Source organism: Pinus tabuliformis, chromosome 3_2 (assembly GCF_031772625.1).
Source record: "Pinus tabuliformis cultivar Carrire ecotype Pingquan chromosome 3_2, CPIR1, whole genome shotgun sequence".
In the NCBI taxonomy this organism is placed as follows: Eukaryota; Viridiplantae; Streptophyta; class Pinopsida; order Pinales; family Pinaceae; genus Pinus; species Pinus tabuliformis.
The window spans coordinates 651,760,785-651,774,044 of NC_142302.1; the positions used below are offsets into that span (position 1 = coordinate 651,760,785).

The 13,260-nt window shown below is 37.1% G+C and overlaps 1 protein-coding gene and 1 pseudogene across 1 annotated transcript; both read left to right on the forward strand.

Moving 5' to 3' along the window:
• The first annotated feature begins 1,508 nt into the window (after nucleotides 1-1,508).
• Nucleotides 1,509-2,535, forward strand: LOC149182335 (protein TOPLESS-RELATED PROTEIN 2-like). Its single transcript, XM_089414526.1, has 5 exons — nucleotides 1,509-1,633; nucleotides 1,671-1,761; nucleotides 1,881-2,048; nucleotides 2,171-2,338; nucleotides 2,431-2,535. Exons 1-5 carry the CDS (start codon nucleotides 1,548-1,550, stop codon nucleotides 2,533-2,535), a joined length of 618 nt encoding a protein of 205 aa, XP_089270652.1. The 5' UTR covers nucleotides 1,509-1,547.
• Nucleotides 2,536-3,004: 469 nt separating this feature from the next.
• On the forward strand, nucleotides 3,005-6,883 carry LOC149182336 (protein TOPLESS-RELATED PROTEIN 2-like; annotated as a pseudogene).
• The last annotated feature ends 6,377 nt before the right edge of the window (nucleotides 6,884-13,260 follow it).

A 13,260-nucleotide genomic window follows, 5' to 3' on the forward strand; every position in this document is an offset into this window, starting at 1 on the left:
ATACTGACATGCCTGCATTTCTGCATTTGTGTTATAGGAGTTGTGTTTTCACATATATTCTTATACTATGGCAGGTGATTTGAGACAACATATAGAGGTTTGCTTACATGCTTAAAGCCAATCTGTACATTCTTGTAGGTCTGTAAAATTAAGTTTGTATTGAAAATATAATTTATTACTTATCTGACATGCCTGCATTTGTGTTATAGGAGTTGTTTTTCACATATATTCTTGTCATGTGTCAAGACTCATTCTAATAGTTGTCATTTACTTATCTGACATGCCTGCATTTGTGTTATAGGAGTTGTGTTTTCACATATATTCTTATCATGTGTCAAGACTCATTCTAATAGTTGTCATTTACTTATCTGACATGCCTGCATTTGTGTTATAGGAGTTGTGTTTTCACATATATTCTTATCATGTGTCAAGACTCATTCTAATAGTTGTCATTTACTTATCTGACATGCATGCATTTGTGTTATAGGAGTTGTGTTTTCACATATATTCTTATACTATGGCAGGTGATTTGAGACAACATCTAGAGGTTTGCTTACATTCTTAAAGGCCAATCTGTACATTCTTGTATGTCTGTAAAGCCCAATCTGTACATTCTTGTATGTCTGTAAAGGCCAATCTGTACATTCTTGTAGGTCTGTAAAATTAAGTTTGTATTGAAAATATAATTTATTAACATTGATATAATTTAAACAGATTGACGCACATGCTAGTGGTGTGAATAATATTGCTTTTTCACACCCTAGATACTATTTCTTCATAATAATTACATGTGGGGATGATTAGACCATCAAGGTAATCTGCTTTATCATGTGTCAAGACTCATTCTAATAGTTGTCATTTACTTATCTGTATATGAAAAAGAAAAAGAAATATTGTCTATGGTTGTAGGTGTGGGATGCAGTAACTTGTCAAAATCAGTACACATTTGAAGGCCATGAAGTCGCTGCATATTCTGTTTGTCCTTTCCAGTAAGAAAATATTCAGGTACTTTGTTCCTCGAGTCCTGAAGAATTTATGTGAATTGCAGTTAAGGACTAGTTTTGAAATACATTGCATATTCTATTTTTGTTTGATGTTTGGCTTTCTGTGAAATTTTGACCATATGGCAAATACTTTATTGCACTAAAGATAGATGGATTATGAATCTTTGTTTGTATGCAGTTTATTTTTTCTATAGCTATTGATGGAAAGATCAAATACTGGTTGTATGATCTTGCGGGATCTAGGGTGGATTATAATGCTCCAGGCTTTATAGTGTTGATGGAACAAGGTAAAATGTTAACTTGGAATGGTGTTTAGTTTGTAAAATGTCTTTATGAAGATCTGAGTTTTCCTTTCTCCAATTTTCTATATTTGTTGTGTCAAGTCGATGTCCTTTCTGAAGTATATAATCATTTGTATTTTTTATTAGGCTCTTCTGTGGAACAAGTAAAGATGGTGATTCATACCTCATTGAGTGGAATGAAAGTGAGGGAACAATCAAGCATACATATTCTACAATTTGAGACAACCATGAATAAGTAAAGATGGTGATTCATACCTCGTTGAGTGGAATGAAAGTGAGGGAACAATCAAGCGTACATATTCTGCAATTTGAGACAACCAGGAATAGGTTCTCAGCAGCTGCAATTTGAGACAACCAGGAATAGGTTCTCAGCAGCTGGTGATGAATTTCAAATAAAGTTCTGGGACATGGATAACACCAACATCCAGACAACAATTGATGTTGACGGTAGTTTGGTAAGACGTTATTTTTGGAAATGATGATGGTTTGTTTTTAGAGTTTCAAAACATTATTTCAAGTTTTCTTGATCACATCTCAATGTATAATCCTCATGCTATTTCCAAAAAAATCCTAGGCTAGTCCTCGCCTTCGTTTCAGCGAAGATGGTTCCCTGTTGGCAGTCACAATGAATGACAATGGCATAAAGATCTTACCGAATGCAGAGGGATTTCGCTTAATTGGCATGCTGGAGAGTAGATCCTTTGAAGGAACGAAGGTGCCACCAGAGACAATGGCAACAAAGGTAAATTCTTCTTCCATGCAAATTTACTGCGTACATGTTTTTAGAGTTTCAAAACATTATTTCAAGTTTTCTTGATCACATCTCAATGTATAATCCTCATGCTATTTCCAAAAATATCCTAGGCTAGTCCTCGCCTTCGTTTCAGCGAAGATGGTTCCCTATTGGCAGTCACAATGAATGAAAATGGCATAAAGATCTTACCCAACACAAAGGGATTTCGCTTAATTCGCATGCTGGAGAGTAGATCTTTTGAAGGAACGAAGGTGCCACCGGAGACAATGGCAACAAAGGTACATTCTTCTTCCATGCACATTTACTGTGTACATGCACTACTAATTAATGGTAAAGTTTAAACCCTAACTAATTCATTTTTACTATGCAGACTTCAATTGCGAATGCCATGCCTCCTGCAGTCACTGCTCCTGGTTCCCTTCGCAATGTTGTAGAACGTTCGGACAGGCTTCTGGTTCCCTTCGCAGTGCTGTAGAACGTTCGGCCAGACTTCCACCTGCATTGTCAATGATCAATTTTGTAAGAGCATTCTGAATTTAGCATATTCAGTTTAGTTTGTTACATATATCTTATCATTTTCTAAACTTTCACTCATAATCCAGATATTGTTGCTTTCGAGTTTGCATAGGATTTTGTTCTTTTCCCCATTCACATGCTCTATTAGCCATTATTTATATTGTTGCTTTCGAGTTTCCATATAGCATAGGATTTTGTTCTTTTCCCCATTCACATGCTCTATTAGCCATTATTTTGGCATATCTTTTATAGGAATACGATGACATTATCAATGATGTCTAACAATGCTCTGATATTCGAGACAACATGTGTGCAGAGCAGTATAGAGTCTAGACAGACAGTCCGACCCCAGATGTTAAACGAAGGCTTTTAGATGAGGTCACAGACAAGAGCAAGAACAGGAAATTGGCTGAGATCACTGATTCGGGTCCCCAGATGTTAAACGAAGGCTTCTAGATGAGGTCACAGACAAGAGCAAGAACTGGAAATTGACTGAGATCACTGATTCGGGTCAGTGTAGGTCTCTCAGGTTGCCTGACAAAATGCATTGCGAGCAAGGTATGCAATCATCCCTCTATTACAGAAAACACTAAAGGTTGGAATACTTTACAATTTTATGTGCTACAAATTCTGTCGATATTGATTCAAACAAGTAATGTGCTATTTCTTGCAGGTGGTAAAACTGATATACACCAATTCCAATGTTGTTGTCTTAGCACTGACATCCGATGCTCTCCTTAAGCTATACCGCGGAGTGACCGAAATCCATCCGGAAAGGTGGGGGTTCTTTAGTAGTTGTTGACATGTTGTTTGCTTCCTTTCTATTTTAGCTTGTTTTATTTATTTATTTGTTTATTATACTTTTGGATATATAATTTGCAGTTTTATGCAGTAATGATTGACGAGTAACTAAGAGTTAGCATTTTGTTCCACCGTCTGCAACGAGTATTCCAACACAGCGAGTATTTCGACACAGATGTGGCAGCCAGCTAGTGGGATTCTTATGAATAATGACGTTGGTGATACAAATCCAGAAGATGTCGCTGCTTGTATAGCTTCGACTAAGAATGATTCCTATGTAATGGCCACTTCCATGGCAAGGTCTCCTTATTCAATACGATGACATTTAAGCTAAGAGAGCCTTCTACCTAAAGACCAGTTTCATTCCTATGTAATGTCTGCTTCCAGTGGCAAGGTCTCCTTATTCAATACGATGACATTTAAGCTACGAGAGCCTTTTACCTAAAGACGAGTTTCATTCCTATGTAATGTCTGCTTCCAGTGGCAAGGTCTCCTTATTCAATATGATGACAACATTTAAGCTAAGAGAGCCTTTTACCTAAAGACCAGTTTCATTTTAATGTTTCCGATGAGTTATATAATTTCAGTTTTGGTACATTGGTCTACTTAGGATTTAGTCTCTAATGTCTCACCTTCAACTTTCAAATTATGTGGGTAATGAGGTTGAGTTACTCTAGAAGGTTCTTGTGTAATGTTCCTTACTGTAAGCTAAGAATTCAAAGGCTCCCAATTAATCTAAATCACTGGTTTCATGGGATGCTAATTGGTGATTGATTTATTGCGAGTCATGACAACTTTCATGCCACCTTCTCCGGAAGCCACTTTTCTGGCTTTCCGCCCTCAGGACAATAACATAATTGCAATTGGCATGGAGGGTTCATCAATTCAATATACAGTTGATGAGGTGTTGCCTGTGAATATATCTTTCAATCCTTGTCATTTTTCTTCATTGTGCCCTTTTACGAAAACTGACCTTTAAGTGGGGGATACAAGAGTACAGTTTCATAATGATCAAATTCACTTGTTGGTTCTGCATGGTAGCAGCTTTGCTATATATGATGCTTCCAAGTTGGAGCGCTTGTTTCTATGTAAGTACTTGTAAGCACTGTTGAATTCAAACATAGACAATAACATAATGTACTTGTAAGCACTGTTGAATTCAAACATAGAAAATAACATAATGTCACCTTCTGTATATGATTGGATGACCTTGTTACATTTCTGTATATGATTGGATGACCTTGTTACATGGCTGCATTGCAGTGATCTCCTCATGATTCCCTATCTGCTCCTATTTCAAGTGCCATATATTCATGTGACAACGTCCTATTTTATGCGAGCTTCTGAGCTTCTGTCATAGTGCAGTTGGAGTGTTTGATGTAGAAAGATTGAGGCCTCAATGTCGCATTGCACCTTCTGCATACTTTTCATCGGGAATGAACAGGTAAATGGGCTCTTTCGTAAATGGGCTCTTTCATTCTATGATGGTTAATACATCAATTTTTTAGATTTGGATTTTAACCAGGCATATTATGATATAATTTTATTGTTTGGTTATTTATTCAGCAGCAATGCCTATTCTCTATTCGTTGCATCACATCCATCCGAACCGAGTCAATTCCATCTTGGAAGGACAGATGGAATTCATGATTTTGAGCCTTCAGTGTAAGAAGGGAAATGGGGTGTTGGAGAACCCCCAAATAATGGAACTGTCGTTGCATCACATCCATCCGAACCGAGTCAATTCCATCTTGCAAGGACAGATGGAATTCACGATTTTGAACCTTCAGAGTAAGAAGGGAAATGGGGTGTTGGAGAACCCCCAAATAATGGAACTGTCGGATCAAATCCGACATTAAATAACCAAGGTTGGGAACCACCCTCAACGTAGTTCAATGGAAACATAAGAACAGTTTGAAGTGCACTCTTTATTTACAAGAATACCATGAATAATGGTAGCGTCTTGTCAGTGAAAAGCCTCACTTGTGTTGGCATTCTATCAAGATTGTAAATGTAAATGACATGTAAATGAAAATGAGTAGCTAGGTGCAATCCTGGTCACTAATTTTTCTGGGTCATGTAAAAATTGAAAGTCTGTCATTGGAGCATAGGTCGTGTAAAAATTGAAAGTCTGTCACAGGAGCATAATTTATGAATGTTCATTACGAGGGTTTCTCAGTGCTTGTTTTTGAAACCGTTCTTTTTATCACATGAGTTTTTTTCATATGTTCATGTGTACAGGCAAACCTGGTTTATGCGGAAGCTATTAATCAGACAAAATATTTTTTAGAGGCTATTAATAAGACAAAATGGACATCATAAAAACATCACATGATAGAAGAGGAGAATGTGTAGTATACTCTATAATAAAAAGCAAAAAAACCACAGAAACGAAAAATTGAAAAATAATAATAATAAAAAGATTTACTCAACTATGATTATATAAGTCGACTTGGGCTGTGGGAACAATACCAACGTGGAGGCTATTAATCAGACAAAATGGACAGCATAAAAACATCACATGATAGAAGAGGAGAATGTGTAGTATATTCTATAATAAAAAGCAAAAAAACCACAAAAGCGAAAGATTTAAAAATAAAAAATAAAAATAAAAAAATTTACTCGACTATATAATTATATAGAAGTCCACTTGGATTATGATACCAACGATGGTATATTTATGATTTACAGTACACATTCATATCATACATAGGGAAATTTCACTCAATTGATCTGAGAATTCTCTTGCTTGGATCAACTCTCTCCTCCGTCCTCAGTGACTTTTAACTTTTAACCAAACAGAAAAGTTGCTATAAATTTTATAAATTTTTTAATTGTTTTATGATTTTATAAACTATATGTTTCCTAATAAGTGATTGTTTCCTCCATTGTTTCCTCATTCACTTTTAATTTGTACTTACTCAAACACAGTAATCAAACACAGTATGATTAAAAAACTATCGTTTTCAGATACCTTATCCCGTTCTGCTTCATTTCCATGGTGAGGGTTTTGTATAGGAAATGCAGATCTGAGATGTTTTAACGTATTTCTTTCTCGGCTTGTCAAGCAGTGCAGGGTGTTGTGCGTCTCAGTAAATTACAGGCTGGCTCCCGAACACCATCTTCCTGCAGCATGCGAAGACGCCATGAAATCTGTTGAATGGCTTCACCGTCTGGCGCGCGGGGACTGTGAAGATCCGTGGCTGAGTCGCTATGTAGATTTCGCGCGCTGTAATTTGGTGGGAGAAAGTGCAGTAGGGAACCTAGTGCACGAGGTAGCCATTCGGACAACAGCGATGCAACAATTACATCCACTCGCGCTCTGCGGCGGTATCATGATAAATCCAGGATTTTTGAGAGAGCAGAGGAGCAGATCAGAGATGGAAACTCCTCAGCTCTGCTCAGCGCCGAAGCGGTGGACAAATTTTACAGTCTTGCATTGCCAATCCAATGGGGCCGTTTGCTCCAAATCTGATGACGACAGCAGTGCACGATCTGAGACGTGACACGTAGTTTGAGTATTGCGAGGCCAGCCTGTAATTTACTGAGACGCACAACATCTATGATCTGCATTTCCTATACAAAACCCTCCACCATGGAAATGAAGCAGAACGGGATAAGGTATTCGCAAAAAGCTTTCGTTATGATACGTTATCCTATACGAAACCCTATAGGTTAGCGCAATAAGCTATCAGTTTCTGGATATGCTATCGTTTTTTGATACGCTATTGCAATAAGCTATCAGTTTTTGATAGGCTATCGTTTTTAGATACGCTATCTCAATAAGCTATCAGTTTTCTGATACGCTATTAAATAAGATATCAGTTTTTAGATAGGCTATCGCCATAAGCTATCAGTTTTTAGATACGCTATCGAAATAAGCTATCAATTTTTGATAGACTCTCAGTTTTAGATACGCTATTGCAATAAGCTATCAGATTTTAGATAGGCTATTGCCATAAGCTCTTAGTTTTTAGATACACTATCGCAATAAGCTCTCAGTTTTCGATACCCTATCAGTTTTAGATACGCTATTGCAATAAGCTATCAGTTGTTAGAGAGGCTATCGCCTAAGCTGTCAGTTTTTACATACGCTATCGAAATAAGCTATCCGTTTTAGATAGGCTATCTGTTTTAGATACGCTATTGCAATAAGCTATCAGTTTTTAAGATACGCTTCACATAAGCTATCCGTTTTTAAGATACCCTATCTCAATAAGCTCTCAGTTTTTAAGATAGCTATCGAAATAAGCTATCGGTTTTTAAGATACGTTATTAGATTTTAGATACGCTATGTAATAAGCTATCAGAATTTGGTGACACAGCTTTTTGGATTTTGGCGTCTAGGTTTTTGGCCGATGCAGATTTGTGAAAATCCTACCTCAAATCCACTGTCGGTTTGTGAGAACCCTATTTCAGTCTTTTGCTATGGAGAGATTCGTCGAAAACCAAGCCGATGGCCGTTGACCAACCCTTGCTCAGGGGTCGTGAATCGCTTGCTCGGATCCGGTGAACCCTAGCTCTGTTGGTGCCAGAAATTTTTGGATTTTGGCGCTTGCACTCCTGTGTTATCTCTAGTGGTCGTGTGGGTTCCAAGGTTTTTACGTATATTGCACCGAAACCCATCTAAAAAAACCCACATACCCTGCAGCCATGTGTTCCCAACCGTTTGGGAATTTCATCGGGGAACATGCTGACGATCCAGAGAAATTTCAGGGAAGTTCCAGACAGAGTTCAGAAAAATTTCAGGGAAGATCCAGACAGAGTTCAGAGGGGTGTTTTTGACCAATTTAAAAGATTTTCTAAGCAGATTCCCAGGATAACCCAAGCTTATAATTTCTGTTTTTACAATCATGAATATTGATGATCCATCCATTATTTTTATAATACATCTTGCAAACCTATATCTGTTTTGACAATTATGAATATTGATGATCCATCCATTATTTTTATAACACATTTGCAAGCATATAATTTTTGTCTTCTGTCCATCCATTATTTTTATAATAATGGATTTACAAGCATATAATTTCTGTTGAATATTGATGATCCATCCATTGTTTTTATATACCTTTGAATTTATTTATTTATTTTTGTATAAGTCAAAACCTTTTTTTTGTATAACTCAAAAATAAGGGGATTTTGGATAATGAGTTTCAATTTGGATTTTTTGTGATTTAGATATTGTATTTTCAATGGTAAAATTACAAGATGTAGGAAACGTGTTTGTTGCTCTTGTTCTTGTTCTTGCTTGTTTTTTAAGATCATCTCAATGTTTATATATTGCATTTGGGTTCCAAGGAGTCATTCAAGTTGTGTTTCCACAATCCCAACATGTGAGAGAGTAATGATTGGATTGGGCACTAAATGTTTAAAATAAATTTTTATTCAATCCCCTTCTTAATTTAATACATTTAAAAAACCAAGTATTTTATAGTGATTTTCAACATAGTTGTAAATGTTTGCAAATGATTGGATTGGGCACTAAATTTTTAAAATAAAATTTTATTCAATCCCCTTCTTAATTTAATACATTTAAAAAACCAAGTATTTAATAGTGATTTTCAACATAATTGTAAATGTTTGCAAAATATATTGAGCAGGGGATCCCTATTATGTTTAACATAGTAAGAAATATACAAGAAAAAAATTGTGGTAGATCCTTCATGGACCTTGTTACAAATTGAAAATAGTTACAATTAAGTTTCTTAAAGCTAAAGCTCATGTCTATTGGCTCATAATGGATTCTCACTCAACCCTTTTTCAAATTGTTCGAGATTTTAATTGGAGTGTAAGGGTTGTGCATAAGACTATAAACTATAGTCTCTTATGTTTACAAGTTTGAAACAACTACAAATGTTAATATTGAATTCTAGAAAATATATATATATATATATATATCTATATATATATATATATATATATATATATATATATATATATATATATATATATATATATGTCTTCCCCAATTCGTCATCCCCTGAAAATTTTGTGGCGTTTCCCCCCATCCCCTTGTTGTTCCCCCGTCCCCTAAACCAATGAAACATATATCTTAGCAGTCTGTCAAAACCCATTCCAGACACTGATCAAAAATTCGTTCAAGAGTTTAAGGCTCCTGCGAAATTCTCTAGTCATGTGGTTCCACACCAGTCGAGGGACCTGATTCTACATTCTTTGGGGATGGTCGTCTCTTTCAGTGATAATTCCAAGATTCAAAGGGTCGCAGTGAGAGTGAAGAGACAAGACAAAATCATTGACAACTCGCATCGAGAAAACTACTCTGACGTTGGGGGCCGATGTGGATTTGGATCGTGTGGATGATCTCTCCAAAAAGGCCTTGGTTGGTATGTTTAACTCCTTAGGTAAGGACCAGGCCATGTGTTGGATTACATAGTCCTAGAAACCCTTACTTTACACCCTATGTGTGCGTCTCCTTGTCAACAATTAAATAAACTTTCACTTTATAGCAAAGAATCACCTAGCACTGATTTTACACAACAAACATTGGGTGATTGAAAGTGGGAACTTGTGGTTAAAGAGATGACATGTGAATTTAGACCCCCTTACTAAGAACCCTAAAACCCAAAACCTGTGGGTTAGACTTGTGGCTTTTCCTTTGCACTTCTAGAAGGCGCAGACTATTATCAAGGTGGCTAATGCAATTGGCAAATTTGTTTTCTTTGACGACTTTGCCTTGGTAGGGCTTGACAAGCATATTCTCCAAGTTTTGGTGGAGTATGATGTCACATTCGATCTGCCCCGGGGGATTGAAATTACACATGGGAAGAATACCTTTCATCAACTCTAGAGAGTCTCATTTAGATGTATTTTATGTTGTCAGCCAAGCCATCTTAAGGCAACTTTCCCTAATTTCCAAAGTCAAAATCAGGCGTTGGGCTCTGTGGTGGACCTTCATTCATGATTCTTCTAGTCTCAGGGACACATTTTTATTTTGTCGGGTTTCAAGATGAAGATTTTCTAACAAAGTCAAAGGAGGGAGTACTAGGATAGATTCGAGGGGATATTACTTTTGAAGTTCCGGCTAACACAAAGGAGTTACCTCATATGTCTCATCCTATTTTTGGTGTGGATGATATTCAGGATCCCCTTGTGAGTAGTGCAACTTCCCTATAGTATCAGTGCTCTAATGTTAAGGGTTCTCATTTTCGTCCAGGTATTTATTAGCGAAATTTTCATCCTACACCTGGTGATTTGAAAGGTGTTGATCGTAGTGATTGCTTCAAGGATGATCATTCACTTTGGGAAGAAATTGCAAGCATGTTGTCAAGGCCTCTTTCCTCTTAGGAGTTATTATTAGTAGAAAAGTTTGAAATGGATGCTTCACAGTTTTCTTCTTGTACTTATACTGCTCCTTATGTTGGTAACAACATAAATTTTTTTAATCTTAGCAGTCAAAATAGCTTAAATCCTAATCATCTCCCTCCTTTACCTAACTTGATGGTGGCACCTGAGACCTATCCAAAATTCTATGATCATGAAATATTTGTTAACCCTAAGGAAGTCGGATGTTCCATTGTCCTATCTTTTGTCCAACAGTTTCACTAATTCTTCATCTGGTTTTCCTTTTTTGAGCTTTGGCTTGATTGGTGACTAGCCTGTTCATCTGGGGTTTGGTTCTACTCCCTCTTACTCTTCCCTCCCTAGTGTTGGCATGTGCTTCTCTTCAGATTCTGCTCGACTTCCTCAATCCCCCTCCTTTAAATAAAGCTTAAACTCACTCCTCTCAATGTTGACTCAAATATGGAGCCTAGACAAACGAAGGGTCAAAATTTAAACTCTTCCTTTAGCAATGTGACCATTAGGTAGAAAAAACATAACAAGAAAGGCTTGGCCTGGGAGGGTGCTATCAAAGGAGGTTTGTATTCCAGAAATATGTATTTCTTTGAGGAACAAAGGGCACTTAGCGCTGAGATGCCCTCTCGGGAAGGTCCAGAGTGATAGTGATGCAAATCGATATTTGGGGAGTGGGGGGTACTGTAAGAAAAACTCCCTCAAAAGAATTCTAGAGATTCATAAGTCTTTTATCCTCCTTATCCAGGGAACAATGATGGTAGGGGCCAAAGCTTGTGATTTTTTCAAAGCTTTGTCCGGATTGGAAGGCTTATGCTATTGATGTTGTGGGTTTATCAAGGGATTTGTCGACTACATGGAATCCTCATGTTGTTGATATTAAGTTTTACTTTTCGTGGGCTATTATCATCTTGGAAGGCTCCCTGAAAGCACTGAACACCCCCATAAATCTACTTAACTTTATGGACCTTATGATAATAGACAATTTTGGAATAGATTGCAAGAGAGTGGTTTTGTACTTTATCGTCACATCACTCTTGTTGGGGACCTCAATTTCACTATCTTGGCTTCTAAAATTTGGAGAGCTAGGGCCCGGTTTGACCCCTTAGCTCCTTAAGGGATTCAAGATTCTAACCTTATTGATGTTAGGCCTTCCCCTATGAGACTGACCTAGACAAATGGCGGGGTGGATGAGAGTAGATAGCTAACAAATTGGACATATTCCTTGTAGCTATGAGTCCCTCTCGAAAAGTCTTGGTAGGTCTCGATCATATACCTGTCTAACAAACAATTTTGATCACTCCCCAATCGTTCTCCAAATAGACTTTGATACTTATAAGATACATTATCCTTTCAAATTCAATCCCACATTGCAGGAAGATGAGTCTTTTGTTGCCTTGATTAGAAAGAGTTGGCAGGGGCTTTTATACAAATCTTTCGACTTAGCCATGGAAATCTGGGTGTATAAGTTGAAATTTTTAAAACTTAGGGTGAAGGAATGGGATAAGCTTAAAAAACAAGGTCGGAAAGCAGAGCTTATACATAATGAATTTGAATTTGAAAGAATTTTTCAGGCATATGTCAATACAATTTTTCCTGAAGAATTTGAAAGAGAAAAAATCACAGATCTTAAAATAGGAAGAAGAGGAATGGAGGATGAAAAGTAGAGCTATTTTGATTAAGGTGCGTTATGGATCTCACTGCTAAGGAAGAGAATGCAGCTGAAACTTGCAGATTTCTTCCTTGGAAAGGCACCCATAGAGTCGATTTCAGATATTTTCCCCCACTTGAAGATACAAACAAATTTGTTTAATAGCAGACAGTAGAACATGGCAGCAATCAATTTATGGAATGGGTTCCCATGATTCTTCTTCATCTTTCAACTTGACCCCGACAGAGAGTAGGGCAGATTTATTGGCTTCGATGTCCGCCTTTTTATTGTGGGTTCTCAACACATGGTATTACTTCAAGTTCTGAAAATTGTTTTCCAAACTTTTGATCCTAGTAATCAGCCTTGCTAGGTTAAGTTCCAAAACTGGAGTATTGGAAACCATTGTGTTTATAATGACCTGCGAATCGCCTATAACAATTGCGTCATTTATGTCCAAATCTTTGAGGATCTTGAGTCCTTGGAAGAGGGCCAAGGCCTCAGCTTGAATGCTAGTAGAATATCCAAGTCCCCAAGCATAGGAGAGAATTTTTTCCCCAATTTGATTTAGAACAACACCTCCTGCACCAACTTTTTCCGGATTTCCCTTTGCTGCTCCATCAAAAAAGAGGAAGTGCCTTGCTTGCGATTTAAGCCAATCTTGAATGTCATTCTTAGGTTTCCTTATTTGCCAACCTTTAATTGTAGGGGCTTTTCTGGCTGCTGGATGAAATTGAAGTTCTAGAGTTGATCCCCATGCAATGTCCTGTTGACTAAGATTGGAGTCGTCTTTTATATCAATCAAGCACTCCTTTATGTGGCATTTAATCTTGGCTTCTAAGACTTTGTGGCTCTGCTTTGTATTTCTAAAAATTCTTCTGTTATGTTCTAGCCATATCTGCCAACAGATAACCTTTGGGA

Bases quoted from the DNA above. Each gene is read 5' to 3' on its own strand.
- LOC149182335 (XM_089414526.1), top strand. From the start codon at position 1,548: ATGGTGATTCATACCTCGTTGAGTGGAATGAAAGTGAGGGAACAATCA. The intron at 1,634-1,670 runs GTTCTCAGCAGC...AACCAGGAATAG, and splicing joins TTTGAGACAACCAGGAATAG to GTTCTCAGCAGCTGGTGATG. The intron at 1,762-1,880 runs GTAAGACGTTAT...AAAAAATCCTAG, and splicing joins TTGATGTTGACGGTAGTTTG to GCTAGTCCTCGCCTTCGTTT.